Source organism: Sorghum bicolor, chromosome 7, assembly GCF_000003195.3.
Source record: "Sorghum bicolor cultivar BTx623 chromosome 7, Sorghum_bicolor_NCBIv3, whole genome shotgun sequence".
Lineage (NCBI taxonomy): Eukaryota > Viridiplantae > Streptophyta > Magnoliopsida > Poales > Poaceae > Sorghum > Sorghum bicolor.
In genome coordinates, this window is record NC_012876.2 from 7140433 (window position 1) to 7162878 (window position 22446).

The 22446-nt window shown below is 39.7% G+C and overlaps 1 protein-coding gene across 1 annotated transcript; it reads left to right on the forward strand.

Moving 5' to 3' along the window:
* On the forward strand, positions 13524-22019 carry LOC110437203. The gene is made up of 13 exons (XM_021465554.1): positions 13524-13556; positions 18444-18533; positions 19010-19181; positions 19358-19426; positions 20305-20334; positions 20425-20484; positions 20714-20767; positions 20869-20928; positions 21015-21077; positions 21461-21544; positions 21644-21703; positions 21795-21857; positions 21964-22019. Exons 1-13 carry the CDS (start codon positions 13524-13526, stop codon positions 22017-22019), a joined length of 894 nt encoding a protein of 297 aa, XP_021321229.1.

The window sequence follows — 22446 nt, forward strand, 5'->3', positions numbered from 1 at the left end:
GTACACTAGTAGTTTCAGAGCTTCTGGGATATGGTATTGTGGCTTTTGCTCTTGATCATTAAGTTGTTCTCATTACTACTTACTAGCTTCTTCTCTTTGTTTTCTTTTCTTTCACATGCATGTCTGCGAGAAATTTGCCTACCCAGGTTCTAACATTTCACTTTATCTCAACAATTAAGTGAATATATAACATTGGCCTTTATTTTACGCATTTACACTGATGAACGAACGTTTCAATACTCGTGCATAGTTGTTCTCCATCTTTGTCAAGTAAACATAGTCGTTTCAAAAAAATTTTAATATTCACTATTTAACGGAGCCTGGTGGGTGGGTATGCAGATGAGGAGACGTTTCAAAAATGAGATCCAGATGAATGCTTGGGGCACCAATATCAATTCTCTAACGCTTGTAATGAGGTTATCCAGTGAACATGACGTTTTTCTTTTTATTGTATATTATTGTAGGTATGTAGCCCCTACACTTATATGGCGGCATGGACAGGAGTGGAACCACATGCTTTGCTGCTCTGGGCACCAGCGCTGCCTGAGCCGGCATCAACATATGGAGGGACACGATGGAATGGGACAAGTGGCTGCAGCTGTGCACTTTGATGCATGGCTCATGAAGCTTCTTTGTTTCATACATGACAGCTACGGAACGGTATTTTATTACTTCGCTAATTAATTAAACATGCATTAATCTATGACTTAGCTAGTGATGTTGTTTTTTCACGAATGGGGTGCTGCATATCATTGCACTAAAGAAAACAGGAATTAGGCTACAGAAGACATACAACACATACACACATAGACACACACACCCCTTGCGCAAGTGCACAAACTGTTGCAAGCCAGTTGCAAACACAAGAAGTCAGTACTGTTGAGTGGAGGTGTAATGTCTGGAAGACAAAAACTATTAGGAGTCGATGCCAAAACTGCTTGGCAAATACACATGCCGATAGAAGGTGACTGATCATGTCTTATTCCTGTTCACATAGAGGACGACAATGCTCCAGATATTGAAGGTCCCGTCGTAAATGCTTCTCTACGATCCACAACGATTGTGAGCAACTAGCCACAAGAAAAAAATTACATTTTCTGGTAGTAGCCCACGTCCCTCAAACTATCATTACTTCCGTGGTGATGATATTATTTATGTTCAATTTAATGAGCTACACCAACTATGCCACATGGACGCTCTTGACAAATCTCTAATGAGATGCTTCTGTCCGTAAGTGATTCTTTCTTTCAATAATGTCACTGTAAGTATATATATAACTAATTACAGAAACCCGCTATACATATGCAGAAACATGATGAGGGACCTCAGAGTTAGAAATGACAAGGAGATTGGATTTATGGATCCAAATGTTGTATTCAAAGACCAGAAGACCCCGTATGTCTTATGGAGAACTCAAACGGAGAGAAATCTACGGAGGTTCTTGATCAACCAAAAAGACAAAAGATATATACTCTTTCTCTAGAACTTTAAGTAAGTGTCGTTATCGTGTGTACATTCTATTTAACTAATTAATCAGATTAGTACGAAGATATATACTAATTTTGCCTACATGCACACAAATGCAGCTTTCATTGGATACTAATTGTCATTGATCTCTGGCAATGTCAATTGGTAATCTATGACTCGTTGAGAAAACCACAGGACGATTACCAAGAAATGATAGATATTATCCAAGGGTAACTCTGATCTCTATATATTAAATTCTGCTTTTTTAACTCAGTAATACATAATTAATAATGATAGTTTTATTGCTAGGGTTTGGACTGGGTTCGTGCAGAAACACCGTCCAGAGTTGAATGCAGCACTTTCAAAGCCTATCTTACTTCAGTGGGTTCTACAGCAGACACCGGGCAACAATTTGTGTGGCTACTATGTGTGCGAGTTTATGATGGTCTATGCCAAAAGAACTAATCTTGAGCACCTAAAAGTATGTAACATGTGTATATAATAAGTTTATTTCATTTATTTGTTGCTATTTAATAGATCCTATTCATACCTCTAACTTTTTTCTTTAATGTCTATTAAAGAAGATGTGGTTGAAGGAGCAGGTGTTGGATGCGGTCCGCCTAAAGGGAATTCAAGAGACAATCGCAGGATTTCTTAACGACCAAGTCCTGAATCCCGGTGGCGAGTGCTACTTCAACCCTGAGGAGCCGATGAAACCAAATCACGATGATCATTTGTACGATGCTTGAGTGGCGGAAGATAAATTGAGTTGTAAACACTTTATCCGTGATGCATATGTGTAAATATTATATTATGGACCTATAGATACATATAATATATATATAGTGTTTTATAGTATATTTATATGTAATGCTTTAAATTATATAAATTATAGATGCACGTTCCATAAACTACCATCAAACAATACACATTCGAAAATAATAATAACATAATTGTAAACCCTAAATGGAAAACCAAAACAAAAGAAAAGGAAAAAAAGAAAAAAGTCTTTAGTCCCGTTTGGTAGCAAAAACTGGGACTAAAAGTGGAGGCCAGGTGGCACACCCTGGCGCACCTTTTAGTCCCGGTTGCTATTACCAACCGAACTAAAGGTGGGACATTTAGTCCCGAAATCTTAGCCCCGGTTCTGTATCCGGGACTAAATGCCCTTACGGCCCCGGGCTAAAGCCCTTTCCTGTACCAGTGTGACCAGGCCTCATATGCTAATTTGGTAGAAAACTCACCCTAGGCTTCAAATAGCCATTTGTGGATATCTCGACCTCTGGATGCAAGATCACAACATGTACTAAATCCCATATGTCCAAGAACTCACAGAGTACCATGACCGAGTAGTAGCCCTGTATGCCCTCAAGCCAATTCTTTGTCAAAGCATCCTGTAAGTTCTCTTACTAGCTAGCTGTCCTTTTATGTACAACAGCGAAAAGGCGGGGAGCCAACAACTCGATGGAGCATACATTTAAGCCCGGTTAGTTCAAATATTAATAATAATAATATTAATAGCTACAGCTAGCTCTTTGCCAAACATATATGACAAATCTAGCTATGATTTTTAAAACTGATTGTTAACTGATTTATTATAAGATTGACACTCCACGCCAATGGTGAGCAACAGAGGCAAGATCTCGCCTGTCGCCGTCACCCTCCTCTTCCCTGGCTACCCTCCAGATCACATCCGCCACCCCGTCGCCGTCGTCACCAAGCAGGGCGCCAATGGAGGAGCCACAGCAACAGCAGGAGGTAAAGCGTGGTTCTCTTCTTTACTCCAGTGATGTGGGGGCAGTATGTAGGGCCATCCCTGTCAGCCCATATATATATATATATATATATATATATATATATATATATATATATATATATATATATATATATATGTGCCCAGATTGGTACACAATGGTTATAGTAGCATACATGAACCAAACAACTTTCACTTGTTTAGTAATTCCAGATTATCAATAGTAAAAGTTCATCTTCGGGATCAACAATAATCCTGCAGTTATATATGCTCTCTCCATCCATTATTATTATTTTGCTATTTTTATGGGGTTTTTTCGAATTTTTATTTTTCCGAGTGCTTTTCTTTGCCGAGTGGTGTCGGACACTCAGCAAAGAGATCTTTGCCGACGCATTTTTTGCCAAGTGCTATTTGCCAAGTGCTGTACTCGCAAAGGCTTTGCCGAGTGTATTCTGGGCTTTGCTGAGTGTCTCAGACACTTGGCAAAGCTGGTGAATCCCGTAGTGATAGCAACAAAATCAGCATAACCGTGAGCACATCTTGCATATATAGGGCACTACCCTAGTTTATCAGGTCAGCCTTCCACCCAAGGAGTTTCTCTGTAATTTTGTGGCAAAGAGCTCTTTGCCAACACATTTTTGCCAAGTGCTATACTCGCAAAGGCTTTGTCGAGTGTATTCTGGGCTTTGCCGAGTGTCTCGAGCACTAGGCAAAGCCATCGAATCCCGTAGTGGTAGCAATACAAATCAGCATAGTTGTGAGCACATCTTGCATATTTAGGGCACTACCCTAGTTCATCAGGTTAGCCTTGCACCCAAGGAGTTTCTCTGTAATTTTGCCAATGTGTTGTTGGACTTCCCTGCAATTTTCTCAACGACCCGATATTTCTGAAATTTCTGAATTTTGATATATACTTTGCCGGGCCGAAATTTTTTCTTAACATTATTTTATTCCCTGGGAGGAGGCGTGAACTGACCAGGTGCCGGGCTCTGAGTTCGCACCACACAGTGGAGTGCATCTTCTCCAACTTCAAGAAATGCCATGGAGCCCTCATGTGAGCCCTCAGAAAAGGTAGCTACCGAGAATCAATCAACCTCCTATCCTATCACCTATGTGCATATATGTCTCGATTATATTCTTCTAGCTAGCTCATCCGATCCCTCTGCAACATCGTGAATTTGGTTAACAAGGTCATACTATCTGATTATGAGTATGACCTAATATTACGGATCGGACAACACCCATTGGTACATCATGATTATGGACTGATATTTCTTTTGTCAATTGACTATCTGATCCATTGCATTTTGTCAGTTCTTCTACCACTGCTTTGGTGCAAATGTACTGCTGCATTCAGGTACCGACAGTGCAAAGTTCAACTTTTTTCCGACCGAACCTTCATCCACCAGTTCTTTGAGGCTGACAGTTTCCAAATTGGAAGAGCTTGGATCTCTAAGACAAGTTACTTCCTTGACCTCGCTTGTATTCTTCATGCTGGTTGAACCCTGAAAAAATGCTACAACCTTGTTTGTCTGGCCTGAAACATTACTTAGAGCAGGCCAGTCATTAATTGTGACGAACAACAATGCTCGCAGGTCAAAGTGTTCCTGTCTGTACTCGTCCCACACGCGTACACCTGACTTGCTCCATAGAAGAAGAAGTTCCTCAACTAATGGCCTCAAGTAGATATTGATATCGTTGCCAGGTTGCTTCGGCCCTTGGATGAGCACAGGCATCATAATGAACTTCCGCTTCATGCATAACCATGGAGAAAGGTTGTAGATGCAGAGAGTGACTGGCGAAGTGCAATGACTGCTGCTCTACTCCCCGAAAGGATTTAAACCATCTGTACTTAAAGCGAACCTCAAGTTTCTAGCCTCATCTGCAAAATCTGGGAATTCTCTGTCTATCGCTCTCCACTGGGATCCATCAGCAGGGTGCCTGAGCATATTGTCTACCTTAAGGTCTTCTTTATGCCACCGCAACAACTTTGTATTTTCTTTATTTCTAAACAAACATTTCAAGCATGGTATTATAGGAGCATACCACATAACCTTGTCAGGGATTTTCTTCCGGCTGGGACGTTCTTCACCCTCTACGTCGCCAGGATTATCTCTCCTGATCTTATACCGCGATGCTTTGCATACCGGGCATGCATCCAAAGTGGTGGGAAATTCGTTTGCCCTCGGAACTTTTTCATGATCTTCAATAACTGCCCAAATGACTTCTCGGATGCACCATTCTTTGCCTTCCATTAAAGCAGTTCAAGTGTTGTACCCAGCTTTTTTTTGCCCATCTTCAACGGTTGGATATAGCAAATTCCTGTGATCCTCGAGCATGCGCTCGAACTTGCCCTTCTCCTTCTCACTTTCACAATCTCTTTGTGCATCGCGAATGACATCACCAAGAGGATCAGCATCAAGTGCCACATCTTCTACCGCTGCCGCTTCCTCTTCATCATCTCCCCCCACTGCATCATCACCGAAGGCACCGTAGTGAGCAATAATATCGCCATAGTCTAATTCTTCTCCATCTTCTTCACCATCATCCATTAGAACCCCCTTTCTCCGTGCTTCGTCCAACAAATATAGTTTGGTACGAAACCCGACTTCAGCAAATGCGTATGAAGAGTCCTTGAGAATGAATATTTCTTCAAATTCATACAAACGGCACATGGGAAGCACATTGAACTCTTTGGAGCGGCGATCGATATTATACATCCAATTGCGTGACGACATCTGCAGTAAGTATTACAACCATGCACTTAGTTCTTCATGTTATTGCACAACACGCATGACATCACATGGTTGATTAATTCAAGCAACCCTTACTACAACAAAGACAACCGCAGCTAGCAATAAAAAAACTAGAACTAATATGCACTTAAGCAACAAAATTAGTTCTCGTCCTATCCCAACTGAAACAGACAACTGCACATCCGCTGGCAGGGTGGTGGGCTTCTTCTGTTGGCTCACTGCCTCATCACCTTCAGCGGCAACCTCCTCTGCAACATAATTTCGTACGTGCTGAACATACTCTTCCTCCCAGTAGCAACCTTTACATCCGCCGGTGCCCTCCCACTGCAATTAGAACAAAGAATAAGGAATTTAAACAACATCATTAATCAAAACTGATAGAAATTAACCATATTAATCAAATGTAGGAAAATAACCCACCTCACGGTCCGGACACTTGTAGAATATAGATCCTTGTTGATTCCCTCTTTTTTTACTCGGTACTCGTTCACAACCTTTTGCTTACACTCGCCGCAAGCAACTAGAGGAAGATCCGGCCGCAGACGCTTTGGATCCCGGTGATGAGAGACTGAGGACCCGGTGACCATCTACTATATATCCATACTCATTTGTCAAACTATGCATAATACCAATTTAGCTAAAATTGTCAATTTGATGAAGTCTATGCTCAAACTCTTTATACATGCTCAAAATAACAAGTCGAGCTAACAAGTCAATTTGATGAACTATATTAATTAAACAATGAAATATTATATATGTAGTCATTAATTTGCCATATACATGCTCAAAATAACAATTCAAGCTGACAAGTCAATTTGTTGTATGCTTGGGTCAGGCCACTCAGCAAACACTGACTTTGCCGTATGCTCTGGCCCAGGCTCTCGGCAAAGGAGTTGTTTGCCAAGTGCACGACGGATTGCATTCATCAAATCCTTGGACACTCGGCAATCATGGTGATTCTGGTAGTATATATTATATCTAGAGATAGAAGTTAAGGTAGAAATATAGCTGAATATAGGGTGGGACACGAAGACTGTTATGGAGTAAAAACGTGAGCGCGCGTAGCTAGACAAAAGTACCAGAAAACACCTGAACACGGCAAGAAAAAAAGAATGACAGATAAAAAATGAATGAAGAAACCTGACGACGGCCAAAAAAAGATACGAAACCAGCAAAAACCGAACAAAGAGACTAGAGGACGTTTGGGCATATGGAGAACAAGGTGACGCAAAGGTCAAAAAGTAAATTCAAGGAAACTCTTCACTCTTTAATATATTATTACAAAAAGATAGAGATAGAGACAGAGATAGAGACAGAGTTAGAGATAGAGATAGAGATAGAGATAGAGATAGAGATAGAGATAGAGATATATTATAGATTTAATATCTATACAAGAAAATAACGTTGTATCAAATTTAGAAAAATAGCTTTTGTATCTCAGTTTTAGGTGGTTCCTGATCATCAAGAGAGCCCAGCCTACCCCACCCGGATAGCCTAGGGGCTCGAGGGCTATGCACTACTAGAATCACGTGCTTTGCCTAGTGTCTACGGCACTCGGCAAACGGAGAAAATACTCGGCAAACCGTTTGCCGAGTGCCACACTCGGCAAAGCCAAGACGGCAAAAAAATAATGGCAAAGGAGGCTTTGTCGAGTGTCATTTATCAAGCACTCGACAAAGCTTTTGTCGAATGCTCATTTGACACACGGCAAACAAAAGTAGTCGTCACGGCCTAGCAGACGACATGAGGCGGGTTGCCGAGTGTCCTAGCGGGGACACTAGGTAAAGTACCAAGTTTGCCTAGTTTCCTGGTCTGGACACTCGGCAAAGCCATTAGGTTTGTCTAGTGTCTTGGCGTGGACACTCGGCAAAGTACCCAGTTTGCCTAGTGTCTTGGCCTGGATACTCGGCAAAGCCTGCTTCCCAGATTCCCAGAAAGGCACTTTGCCGTGTGTTATACTGTTATGGCCAATACACTCGGCAAAGTGACCAAAAACATCATTTTTATTTGTTTTTTGCATTCCATCCAAACAAACAGGGAATATATATACCAGACATCACATATATACCATCAACAATGCATATATATCACAGACATCACATACATATCACAAACGTCGTACCACCATCATCCTACCACCAGCACATGCCTCCTATGTTGTTCATGTACATCCATGTTACATGCTACGTCGTGGTTTTAGCTAAGACCATCTAACATTGTACTATCTAGGCTCAAAAGGCAAAAGACATTGTACTATCTTACATGTTTAGAAGACAAAAGACAACTAAGACATAAGTTGTTCAAAAGACAAGTCCTTGCCGTCCATGTATTCTCGTTGTCCTATGCTGTCACCATAGATGTCCTCAATAACATGAGATGAACTAGCTGTTACAGATACTATATTGTAAGTATGAGTTGGACTACAAAATTTCTATAGATTAAAAGGGTCATCTACTCATTATTTTTAAAAAGGGTAACCTACTCATTATCTTAGAAAAAGGTAACCTACTCATTCTATGCCATTTGCATGGAATTGTTCTCTAACTTTTTTGTATGAACTAAGTGTTACATATTTGAGTGATTCTCCATCTAGTAAAAAAGTTTGAAATATTACAAATGAACTGATTATAGAGAAGGATAAAGAGCAAATACATGAGTATGTTTTTTCACCTTGTGATACCATTGTCATTGACAAGGGGCTGGATGTCCTCACCACAAGCCGCCATGTTAGCAATTCTGTAGCATCACACTTATCAAGCATGAGAACGCTACTTAAACAGAATGTGTATTGTACTATGAGCCCATGAAGTACAATCGTAGTGAAAAAATTCTACAGGGAATTCTTACTAATCCTAGTGTTCTGTACAATACTAGCTAGCTACTGAACCAAATTATGCAGGACCTCCTATTCAGCCAAATCATGCAGGATCTCATCTTTGCATTTTCCACAGTGTAAAACATGATCATTTACAGGAACTGACTAGCAATCATTAGAGTTAAAAAAGAAGACAGTAGTTTGCAAAATATCACTTAGAAATAGGTACAGAGAATATCGCATCTCCTTTGAAAATAAAAAATCCATTACAATGGAAATATACAAGGCAATGACAGTATGAATATCAACAGAGAAGTACAATGAAAATACAAGACAATGAAAACACATCAATGCAAGAATAATATTCAGGACAACAGAGAAGTACACTAATTTGTTACTGTATTCACTGAAATGGCGGTAGCATACCGTCCAGATGGGCTCTTCTGGCCGTCCTGTTGCACAGTCAATGACAGTATGAATATCAACAAGTGTCGCAGGTATGGTCTAAGGCTTGCTGAGGTCGGCCTAATAAGTTCGAATGCAAAACACACAAAATTACCACCAATAGCAAAAAACAGTACAATTGCACAGATTCAACAGTGTAGTAGCAATGGCAACCCAAGGTAACCGTACCGGAAATCTGGTGGCGCCCCCATACGTGCTGCACATGCACAAGAACGCGACGGGGCTCCGGCCTCCAGCGAGCCACCGGTCGGGGGTGGGCCTGCTGGGGGAGGGCGAGCCGACTGCCGCGAGTGGGGCGTCTGGGCTTTGGTGAGACGCCTGCCGAGGGTGGGGCGGCCGGGCTCCGGCGAGCCACCTCCCAGGGGCGTGTGGCTGGGGAGGGCGAGCCGCCGGCCTAGGCGGCGTTACAGCCAGGCTCGGTGAGCCGCGCGGTGGCGGGCGGGGTTGCGCCAGGGTCTGCAGTGAAGGGGCCTGGGCGGCGTTGCAGCGTAGGGTTCAGTGGGTTCTGTTCGGGCTATCAAGTGGCGTGACCATATATGTTTTGATATGCTTTGCTGAGTGTGTGGCACTCGACAAAGACTTTTTAAAAAAATAAAAAAAAACAATTTAAAACATCTGGTTTAAAATGTTTGCCAAGTGTTCTTAATCTGACACTCAGCAAACAGTGTTTTTTTAAATAAGTTTTAATGCCATAATCATTTTTAAAGTTTATAAAAATAATATTTTAGTACAATAGTTATTCTTCGTCGAGTGTCACACTGCAGGCACTCGGTAAAGACCACATGTTATTTTATGTATTTATTTTTATTTCTATTCAGAACTATGTTTACTTAATTTATTTTGATTAATTAACTTTTTAAATAACTTGTTAAATGCACTCTACAATGTACATTCGAAGCTTTTACGAATATTTGACCATTATTTCATGGGGTTATATATAGTTTAAATTTATTTACCAGAATTGTAAAACTCTATAATTGTGGTGAACAAAATGATTTTAGCAAATGGATCCGAAAAGATACGAAATTTTCACAAGAGACAATCTTTGTCGTGTATTCAATATACAAAAAGTTTGAAAGTGAAACTTCAACTGGACACTAAAGTTGACATCAGATCTTACCGGATTCTTCTACATTATATGCAACTTCTTCGGAGATGTTCCTATTTGTAAACATCGTACGTGACAATTTTTATGAAATCTTCTCGAATTTTTATCACAGCCTCCACATATGATATCATGACATTTTGAGAAATCTCATGATTTTGGAAATTCGTTTGGTTTTTATAGAATTTTAAAACAACTAGGCCACAACATCGTGCTCATGCTTCATGAGCAACATGTTTGAAATTTGATGTAACTTCCTATATTTGAACTTTATTCGATTTGAAATAACATGAGTACCATTTTCCATTCTTTTTTTCAATTATTCGAGCCACCTACAATTTAAATTTGAGTTATCCCCGAAAAATCAATTAAATGAGGTAAATATAGCAAACAAATTGGGAATGGTATGAGACTTTCACATGGAGTTAAGGTTACCTAATGACGCTAGTAGAAAAAATTTGGAGGCTAGAAATAAAAAAAAAATTTGCCGAGTGTCCATGCAAAACACTAGGCAAAATGGTAACTTTGCCTAGTGCCAGCATAAAAACACTAAGCAAACTATTCACTTTGCCTGGTGTCCGCATTAAACACTAGACAAAATAAAACTTTGCCGAGTGTTTAACAAGACACTCGGCAAAGCCTAACGGTGGGTTGGACAACATCTGGTGCCATGGAAACTTTGCCGAGTGTATTACTTTGCCTAGTGCCGGACACTAGGCAACTAGGCAAAGAGCTAGTTTGCCGAGTGTCTCGGTTTTTCTAGTGTCTCGCACTAGGCAAATGGTCGAATTGTTGTGTGCTACCCTTTGCCGAGGGTGACACTCGGCAAACCACTCCTTTGCTGAGTGCTCGATATAAAGCACTAGGCAAAGCGTTCAACACTCGGCATAGAGCGTGTTTTCGGTAGTGATGGGGGGTCCGGCCTAGCCTAACTCCAGGACACCTTCAGCCTAAGGCTCGGGGGCTGCCCCCACAATCCCTAGGCACTCGATCTACATCACCGTCGCACCCTGCCTTTCGTTCGTGCTCGGCTACCAATGCTAGCCAAGGTCCGAGCACAAGAAGACAACCACCTGGGCTACCGATGCCCGAGGGCTCCCCAACGAGGTTCTCGAGGCATGTCCCAGCCAGCTGCTCCTCTGATAGGGTCATGTCTAAGGCGTGACACATAACTTCCTACTCCGGGGGCTGGAGGGCTTCAAGACCCACATGTCAGCCCCTGGAGCGGACCTCCCTTACCGCTAGGAACACTCCAGAAGGTCTGACCTAGGAGAGGCCAGTCAAAGCCAACAAGACCTGACACATATATAGTGTGTCAAGATAGAACACCCACGACGCCCAGACTTCTTCGGCTCCAAGGCACCTCAATGGTGCATGACTCTCGGTGCAAGGCCTCCGTGAACTCTAGCGCTTGTAGATCGTAGGCTAGAAACCAAAACTGCCTTGTATGCGGCTCCTCCCATTACATATAATGGATAGGGTCGGATCCACAGAAGAAGAGAACAACCAACAAACGATAAATGAACAGAACATAGCAACTCATTCGCCCATTCCACCTTCTCTGCTCTGAGCAATCCTCGGAGGAGCTCCAGTAGTTCGTCCACCGTTTCCTTCCTCTTCGACAAGGGGGGGGACACCTCCGGCAACAGGGCAATACCACCGTAGGACTAGCATCAAGCTAGGCCCGTACCAAACCATTTCCCTCTCTGCACTGATTGTAACCCCCAAGACTTTGGGTTGTCTTGAGGATAAGGATCATTAGTTGCTGGATGTAGGGACCAACTTAGCCCAACCCAGGATAAAATCCCTGCGTCTCCTATATATTTCTTGCGTTATTGAGTTCGCCCAAGCCACCGTATCCATCGTGCAACAACACCATCCGAACAACATGCTGCTTGCCGCAGTTTTGACCTCGCGACACATGGATTTCTTGTGGTGGAACCATTGTTTTTCTAAACGCTAAACGCTAAACAGTCCGTCACCTACCGTTTAGCCATTATTTGGGAAAACATCCAATTAAACGGGCTAAACAACCAATTAAAAAGGGTAATGGGTGATTAAATGGAAAGGCCACACCGTTGTGTAGCGTTTACATGGTGTGTAAATAGGCTAAACGACCATTTAGGCGAATAGTGGGTGGGAACCTGTCCACTCGGGTTCAAGTTCTCGACTTGGAACGGGTGCATGTATTTTTCTAGATTTATTGTTGTATTTAAGGGCGTCTATGCTTTCAGTGGTAGACGACGACATCTGCATCGGCAGTGGGGCGTTTGTGGTGACATTGTAAATCTCGAGATCTGCTAGCTCACGTGTGTATTCATGGGTGAGTGTGCATGCGTGTTGTGTAGTATTGGTGTAATCCTAAAAAAAGCCACAAGAACAACTTTATTTTGACCGTCTGTATTTGTTTCATATGACAACCTAAAGTAAAATATACAACCTTTGCCAGAACAGAGAAATATTATTGTTGTTGTCCCTAGCCTGTCCACGTATATTGCATAAGCCAGGTTCGTTCGATTCATATTCATCCATGCTGAACATATCGAAGCAAAAGTTGATGAGTTGCTTCCACTTTTTGCTCAAGGAATGACTCGATGAAGAAATAGAGGAATACAGTAGTACTGTGCAACTTATCAAATGATCAAGATATACAACTCTTTCAAATATCAAGCTGAGTAGTCGATCATGTCACGTCACACTGCTAGATCATCACACGGCCCACAACTTATATATATACCTTTTAAATAAACGACATATATATACAAAGCTTCCATTTCAGGACTGATGACCGATGCTAGCTAGCTAGATCATCCAGTTCATTGCAGAGAAGAAAATCTACATATATATCTTTGCTCATCAATAAGTTAACTAATTAAATGCAGTACATACAAATCGTGAGCCTTCTGTTGACATACACGCAAAATATACAGCTAATAATAATGGCCTACAGCTAACTCCTTTTTCTTTTTACAAATAATCCAGCTATGATTTTTATTCGACACCGGTAACTGATGATATATATTATAAGACTGACACTGTACGCCAGCGGTGAGCAGAGCAGCAGAGGCCTGCAGATCTCGCCTGTCGCCGTCGCCCCTCCTCTACCCCGGCCGCCCGAGCCCCCGCGCCGTCCCGTCGCCGTCACCACCCAGCAGGGCGCCGATGGAGGAGCCGCCGCAGCAGCAGCAGCAGCAGGTAAAGCATCGTTCTCTTCTTTACTCCTGTGCCCGGTGATGGATGTGGGGGCCAGTATATAGGGTCATCCTGTCAGGCCATGCATATTTTTATATATATACATAGAATAGATCGGTCGGTAATCATGCGGAGAAAGACGGCGGCGGCGGAACCGTACCTTTTGCGACGCCACACCGCCGCGGTATCGTTCTGTTTCATACAAGAAGAGGGATCACAGCCGCATGTCCCCATCAAGGACTCACGTCCATGCATGTTGATGCACAGGAGCTAGTAGCTCTATTCGGTGGTAAGAGGCTAGTAGCTAAGAACCACTGCAGCAGTGCAGACTGCAGACACATCTGCCTCCTAGTCCTAGCCGAGGCACATCTGATCGTGTATGAGGGCCACCCTCTTCTAGGTCCTATTTCATTTAGTGGTTTTTAAGGGTAATAACAAGAGAACTCTTCATTAATTATGCATAGAAATTTAACATGGAACTAAGAAAAATTTACCAACACAGTTATTAAAATAATACACAATGTCCAGGGCTTTACGAGAATATGTCTAAATTAATGGCTATTGTTTCATGGTCATTCAATTCAATGAGCTAATTAACGTATTCCTGGTTAATTAAAATCAGTATTTTTTTTGGACCAGGATAAACACCAGTTCCATATATTGATTAACACATAAATCATCACATACTCACAGCGTTAAGAGAAAAAAAAACAAAAGCTATGCCGGTATTTTTATTAGACGATGCAAGAGGAAAAACAATGTATGAGGAAATTTACAACTAAAACGTCGGCCTCACCCATGCAGGGGGAACAACTACCGGAAAAACTACTCAACTGAAGAAGAACACCCACACCAACAGAACTCTGGGTGGGGAGGCTAACTGCGACCGCAAAAACAGACTGAAACAGCAAACTTCCTAAGAGGAAAAACGCCATTAATCAGAGTGGGGCTTCATCATTCTGATGAACAAAAGCCAACTTGTATAGCTTGATCTCATCCTTGTGTTGGATTGGGACTTTGTTGTTCCAAAATCCTTCTATTTCTTTCCTTCCATATATTCCACCATAAATAAATAAAATTCCATCCACATGCATGTCGTCTCTTCTCTATTGCCTTTCGAATTTTCGCCTGCATCTCCAGCACAAAAATAAGTAACGGTCCGCTTCCGCCTTGCCGGGCCACAAACCTTAAATAACCAACACCAAATTACACTTGACTGAGGAGAACTAGGGCTAACCAAAACAGAGATTAATTTCAGATAACAAAAAAACCAACATAAAACCATGAGCTTAGAATTAAGACAACACTACTTCATGATCCGAGCCAGGTTCGGACACAATTCAGCTTAATCCTCTTGAGTTTCCTCGTTCTTATCCTCCAGCTTTCTTCCATCTATGTAACTAGAGCTAAGGTGGATGACTAGACATGCATTTCAGTGATTGGATTGCCGCCTTTGAGCTAGATACCTGCATTATCGATGATGGCTTCCTTGTATCATGTATCTTGAGGACCTACCCAATATTTCGTACGTGAACATGCACTACATAGAATTTCACAGGAATGTTTGGTTATTTTTTTTATCGAAACGTCCTGTTCCTAGCCTTCCATATAGCCAAGCAAACCGGAGCTAATTCCCAAGGTAAAAAACCTTCTGCCATTAGGTAAAGTCTTACTTATCCACCTCCAGTATTGCTCCGGAGTGCATGGAATATATGTCATTTGTACCACAATAGGATGCAAACTACAGACAAAACCACACGAGCAATAATACACTGGGAAAAAGATGAGAAATTGTTTCATTCTAATCATAGAAGTAACTGTTGGATTGCCCAGAAAATATCTTTTGATCATATTAATTATCTTCAGTTAGAATGGCACTATTTTCTTTGAACCAGAGAAAAATTTTATAATGTATTTTGGCTTTCCATATGTGAGCAAAAGACTACCCTATTTCAGAGAAAGTCGAGTGAACATATGCAGATCTGACAGTAAAAGTTGCATTTTTGGACCATTTCCAGGAGATCACATAATCATTTCCATTCAAACATATATCAAGAATGTTGGCACATTGCATAGACCATGAACCTTGAGGATATTTTGGGAGTCATCTTGAACTCAAAATTACCCCTTTTACTGATGAATGTGTATATTGACAGTAATTCTTTCTCATTAGCTAATTCACAGAGAATGTGACGAGCAGAAAGAAGGTTTATATATCCTGTAACCAGGAGGCAGTCCACTGAAGAATATTGTCAGTCTATTTACATTACATCTTCGTCCTCTAAAATATATACCTTTAATTTTCAGTAGGTCTGCCCAGATAGTGGAATCAATTTTTTTTGTAGTTTAACAGTGCCCACAGTAGAGTTACACAAATATTTGGCCTGAACAATATCTTCCGAAATGCCATTTTCATGTTCTAACTTCCACCAAACTTACAACGAAGACTAATGTTCACTTTTCCCAAAAAATTGTATACCTAGTCCACCCTTCCTTTTGCTTTTACATATATATAGCACCCATTTCACATGATGGTACTTTCTCTTAGATTAGTGGTACCACCTAGTAGAAAAAATTCCCCCTTTTGGTTATCAAGATTCTTATCACAGTTTTAGGAAGCAAATATATGAACATATGATATATAGGGCGATTGGTGAGGATGGTATTTGTTAACGTAGTCCTACACAGCGATGGATAAGGAACTTCCCTGTCAGATGTCCAGTTTTTTAACATATTCACTTCCTCCGGTGGCTCCACAACATGCAATATATTTGGGCTAATATAGGGACCCGAGGTATCTAACTACGTAACAACTTCAAGTTTTTACACACTCCAAATCATCAGGATTAAAACCTGTAGATAACCATGCCACTATCCTGAGCCCTCAAAACCATTATAGTTGGATCATTAAAAAAATGTATAGAATGGGGGGGGAGGGGGGATAGGGCCTTCCTATTTCACCCCTTTCAAGCTAGTAAAATAAGAGTCAGTGCTGTCATTAAGTTTACTACACAAACAGTTCCCTCTTTTACTACCTGTTTAATCCAATAAGCCCAGGTATTAGAGATACCTTTGATTCTAATAAGCACCTCAAAAACAAAAAAAATCCAACTTAAGAATAATATGGTTTGCCATTTCTTTTATTCACATGCAAAATTTCATGCAAGGTCATCACTCTATTCCTGATATTTCTGTTTTTTTATAAAATGCATCTTGTGTTGTATGGATGACTGTATCAAGAAACGCTCAATTCTAAACATGAAATTTTTGGAAATCAATTTGTATATGCAATTTAGCAAACATGGGCAAAACTGTTGAGTTCTATTTGCATCAGCACCTTTAGGGAACAATGTCATGACACCATAATTGAGTCTACCAACTCCAAGAGTGCCCTTATGGATGTCCAAAAATAACTCCATGATGTCCCCCTCTACTACACCCTAATATGCTTTATGGAACTCAATGGGTATATAATCTACGCTAGTAGCTTTATTTGTTTGTTTCCATTTGAAAAGTGCAATCTTTATTTCTTCTTCAGTAAATACCTTTAGTCATTTGTGTGAGTTTAAATTATGCAATATGACACCCTCTTCCAAAGCTATCCTGGTCGCTTTCCCATGTCTTTATCATCATGTCTATGAAATCTAATACCCTCTCTTTTTCCTAAAATATATCATGGTTATCTCAATTATCCTTGGTTGTAAGATGCTATGCAATGCGAGTTTAATATCACATGTTTCCACTTCACATGGGATCGTATTCCTCCTCCCCTGGCCAAGATTGTCATTGGAAAATGGGTTTTCACTACAAATACACAATTGGATGATGACACCCCTAGATTGGTGCTATAATGCCCACTAGTTTTGTGCTTTCTCTCTCAAATGCCATGGAATGATAAAAAAAACCACCATCATCTCACTATAATACTAACTACGATTGGTGCCATAATTTCACTAGCTCTTTGCAACAATTGGCTATGCTTTGTGTGGTGGAATATATAAGCTGAAACTGCATATTGCCAGCAACCCTAAGGTTCTGTTGGTGCCACGGTCTCTTATCTTTCTATTTTTGTCGCCTTGATAAATACAATATTTTTATTTTTGTTGAGGTCAGATTAATTTTTGTTCCATTTTCTATGAGTTATTTGTGTCATACATTTGATCCTTCACTATATTATATTTGCACTGCTATGCAACTGTGCACCAGTGCACCCTATGAGGACATGTTTATTTCCCTTTCATGACACAGGAACACTGCTGAGATCATTGCACATCTAACATGGAGCATTGCAACTAACAAGCTAGCAACCTTTGATGCAAGTAGCATGCACGCCCCGATTACCAATCCTACTCCTCATCACAGCCTAGCCAGGGGCACTGTAGTATCTAACTTCCACGCAATTTAATTTGATGTTACGCATATATACATTTTGAGTCTATGTCTCCATAATTTTAGTGCTAATGGGACACTTCAATTGATCTACACATCCTAAAGTCCATACTTCACTATCTCAAGGGTGACATCAGTTTTTGTCTAAATCCACTTCTCATTTAATTTGCTCCACCACAAGCAACGTACTTAACTCTGCTGACACTGATTGGGCCGATATGGCCAAGACAATCAGTACCTTACAGTCTATCTCTTACTAGTACAACGAAGCTCTTTACTGGCAGTGCCACAAGCATTAATTTTCACTGGCGTTTAGCACAACCGCCAGTATGATAGGCTAGTGAAAATCGCAAACATTACAGTTGTGGTGCATGGTCTTATAACTAGCATTGCATTTTATTATAATTGACAGCAATTTCTGTAGATTACAGCACCTTGAATGTAATGGCTAAGGCTTGCCTGTATGGCTTGTTATTGCTCCCTGTACATCAACTATATCAGATGACCACCACTGCCAACTATGACAAAGCTAGTGTCGTCTACCTCTCGAACAGTCTGGTCCACACCAATGCACTAAACATGCTTCTGTCTGTGAGATGCCCTCAAACAAGGTCACGGTCTCTATGTGATCCATATGCTATTGAAGATAGCAGTGTAAAAATATCTTGACGCAAGGCTTAACAATATTACTTTTCAAGGATCTTACCATTGACAGTACAGAGCCCCCCGACATCTCAAGTTACATTTTATGATACTATATTTAGTAGGTTCATATCATTTAAGGTTTTTGTTTTGATCCTACAAATTATTTTCATATGTAATTCCTCTAAGAGATGTCAATTATTATTTGCATGATGTCTAACCTCTAAATATGCATTATTTACAAATGTGGTCATTGGACATTGGGCTACTAGATGATTTATAGAGATGGAAAATTTAAAGGCCGCCTTTGAAAATAAAATCCAGTGTCCCGATTTTTTTTGTAGCGATGACATTAACATTCAGTTACATTGTATAGTCCACTAGTCCACTGGAAATTATATAATGATTATTACAATATTTTTCAGACACCACACTGTGTGAAGAAGACTGCAAAGCAAAAGAGGAAATCTGTTGACTACAGTAATGTTCTTCTAGCATTACCTTTTTGTCCATTGCCAGCAAAGAAAATGGTGCCAGGTGCTGCAGGAAAGGAAAGGGCAGCAACCAACAATAACACTACAGGTGGTGGACCATCAAGTAAGTATCCACTGCATAATAATCATAGAAAAGAAAATAGTGTGCAATAATGCATCAATGTGGGACTTATTCCAGGAGTATAGACGAAAAAATGGAAGTTAAAAATTTCTATTCATATTTTTTTCTCAAAAAACAATCTTATTCATACTGAAGTTGTTATTTATTATTTTCACCAGTTTCAGGAAACAAGAATCCTAAGGCTGCACGTGCACCCAAGAAGGAAGCACCAATGAAAGGTTGTCTAGGTACAATAATCTCCTGCTTCCATTTTTATTCATAAAGTTAATAGGATACATGAACCAAACAAGTTTCTATTGTTAGAGAATTCCATAGTATCATTAGTAGATGTGCATCTTTGGAATCATTAATTCTGCAGTCATGCTATCGAACATGAAATTTATTTTTTTTCCATACTGAAGAAGTTGTGTCATTTTCACTTGTTTTAGGTAAAAGTATGAATCATAAGGCTGCACATGCGCCCAATGATGCACCAACAGAACGAAACCTAGGTAAAATCCTCTACTCCTATTTTTTTCACAAAGAACCAAACAAATTTCACTTGTTAGGTAATTCTAGATTATCAATAGTAAAAGTTCATCTTTGGGATCAACAAGAATCCTGCAGTCATGCTCTAATCATCGATCTAGAATTTGGTTCAACCAAATTGTGAAATTTACACAAGATGGGGAAACAATGGATACTATATGGAAACTGACTTTGAAATGTTTACATAACAAAGTCGAATGATGAAATTGGTAAAAATGAGTGGAATATTAAAACTGGAATTTGTAGCTAAACCTGTCTTTCAATTTATTTTCTAGGTTCTGTAGTAGACATATATACAATGAACATCCTGTCCATGGGGATCAAACACATAACATATGTAGCCCATCGAACTAGAGATATTTCAAACATTGATGTGGGAAACTAAGAGTCCTATATATAATGTTTCTGTAGGCATCATAAAACAACCCAACTTCTCAAACCCTGGAGACGACATTATGGAAGGCCATTCAAGTAATGATACTATTTCTTTGAGTTTTGCATCAGATTGTTGTTTCATTTGACTTTTGTACTTTTTTTGCAATATTATTGATATGCTAATATATATTGATTCTTGTAGGTGATGTAACTGAACCAAATGAAGAAGCAGGTAATCAAAACCCACGCCTAATTGGAGACAATTGAAATAATGCTTTGGAAAACTAAGAGCTCTCTTAGCTAGGTTGTAATGTTTCTTTAGGTACAGTGCTGCTACAGAACCCTGGGAATGCAGAAGATACTCTGGAAGAGGATCCTGCAGGTTTTTCTACTTATTTGATTTTCTTACGTCTGTAGTTTCATTTGATTTACAAGTATATTTGGGACTGTAGTGTTAACATGGTAAAATTTATTAATTTGTTTCCAAATGATCCTACAAGTAATATTGTTCCTTCTTTGACTTTTTCTTCAGACTAATGTTTCATTTAATTTTCCACTTTTTAACATTTGTAATCATATGTGACTAATATGTTTTGATTTTTAAATTGTAGTGCAACAACCAAACGACGTCAATACTGAACAACAGACCATAGAGGAACAAGCAGGTACATTATAACCTTGGAGACCCTTCGAGAAAGGTCTCTAGTGTGGAACTAAGACTTTTTGATGTTGTGTGTGATATGCTAATATATACTGGTTTTTCTAGTTGTCGAGAACCAACAAGACATTGTGGTTAATCAGCAACACCTTCCAGAAGAACAAGCAGGTATGCTTTAGCTCATCCAATTAGTGATCCTTGAAAAAGTGCAGATGAGAAAGTAAAATTTCTATGATATAATTTTCTGTACGTAGGCATAGTGCGAGAACAAAACATTCAAAATGCTATAGAAGAAAATGTGCCAGAGGATCATGCAGGTTTGTTACTTCTTTCATACTTTTTTTTATATACGGTTTATCTGTATTATTTCCAATACAATTTACACTGCTAGAAATCGGGCTCTTTCCACATACAAGAGCAATATACTAGAACACAGGCAATGAAGAGGAAACGAGGGTTCTTTGTATTTCCCTTTTCTTGCATTACATGAGATGAATGTGACCTCTTATTTATAGTAACAAACTGAAGGAGGAGGCTAGTATGATCATCTAAGACTTTCCAAATGTCAATCCTGCTCCAACTGTTATCGTACTCTCATTAATTTGGCCACCATCAAAGTCTTCTTTTCGTTTTTGTTTCTTGCTTTGATTTCATAACATATACTAAGTTATTGATTTCCAATATTTATTATTGTTTTCAGTTTTTGCTGATATATTCAACTTTCCATTGAATAATGAGCTCGTGGATCTTGGACAAATTGAAGACATTATGGAGGATCCAGCTGGTAAATTTTTTACTTCCGTGAAACTTTAGACTATTGATTCAATTCACTTTAGTACATATATTTTTATATTTGCTGTATAATAAGCTAATATATTTCTAGGAGTTGAGAATAAACAAAATATAATCAATAATCAGCAACACATTCCAGACCAACAAGCAGGTACATAATATATAACCCATCCAATTGGAGATCTTTGACACAGCACAGTAGACAAAATAAACTTTTTCTGACATAATTCTTATATATGTAGGAATAGTGCAACAGCAGAACCCTGCTGAAAATGCCATAGAAGTTGCAGAGGACGACCCTACAGGTTTGTTACTTTGTTGCATTCTTCTTATTATACATGGTTTCATTTTTATTTCTATTATTGTATATTACATAAAGGATTTTGTTTGCTAATATTTATTATTTTTCAGTCTTCGGTGATATATTCGACTTTCCATTAAATAATCAACTTATGGACCTAGACTGATGGTGATCGGCATAGTCAATTGCCAAGGCAATCGCATAAACTTCTTCTAAGATGTTTGTTGATTTATTTCCCAAGACAATCTCATAAACTTGTTATGAATATTTTTTTGTCAAATCGATCGGTTTTCATATTTGGACATAATGTTGTGTATGCAAGCATATAGTCTTCTGACTATACATGGTTGGTGTTTCTGCAGTCCGTAATGGCAACATACCAAATTTCTCTCCGTGTGTTTAAGTGTTTTACTGTTTTATATGTAGAAGAAGTTGATACCTATTTCTTTGGAAAAAAAGGACGGTATCTAATTGAGGTACTTGATGCACATTTATTTTCTGTTGAAGATAAATTGGACAACATAGATGTACAGGTCATCAATGCTTGTTCTATGGATATGAATTTATTGACGCGATAAGTCTAAGTTAATAGA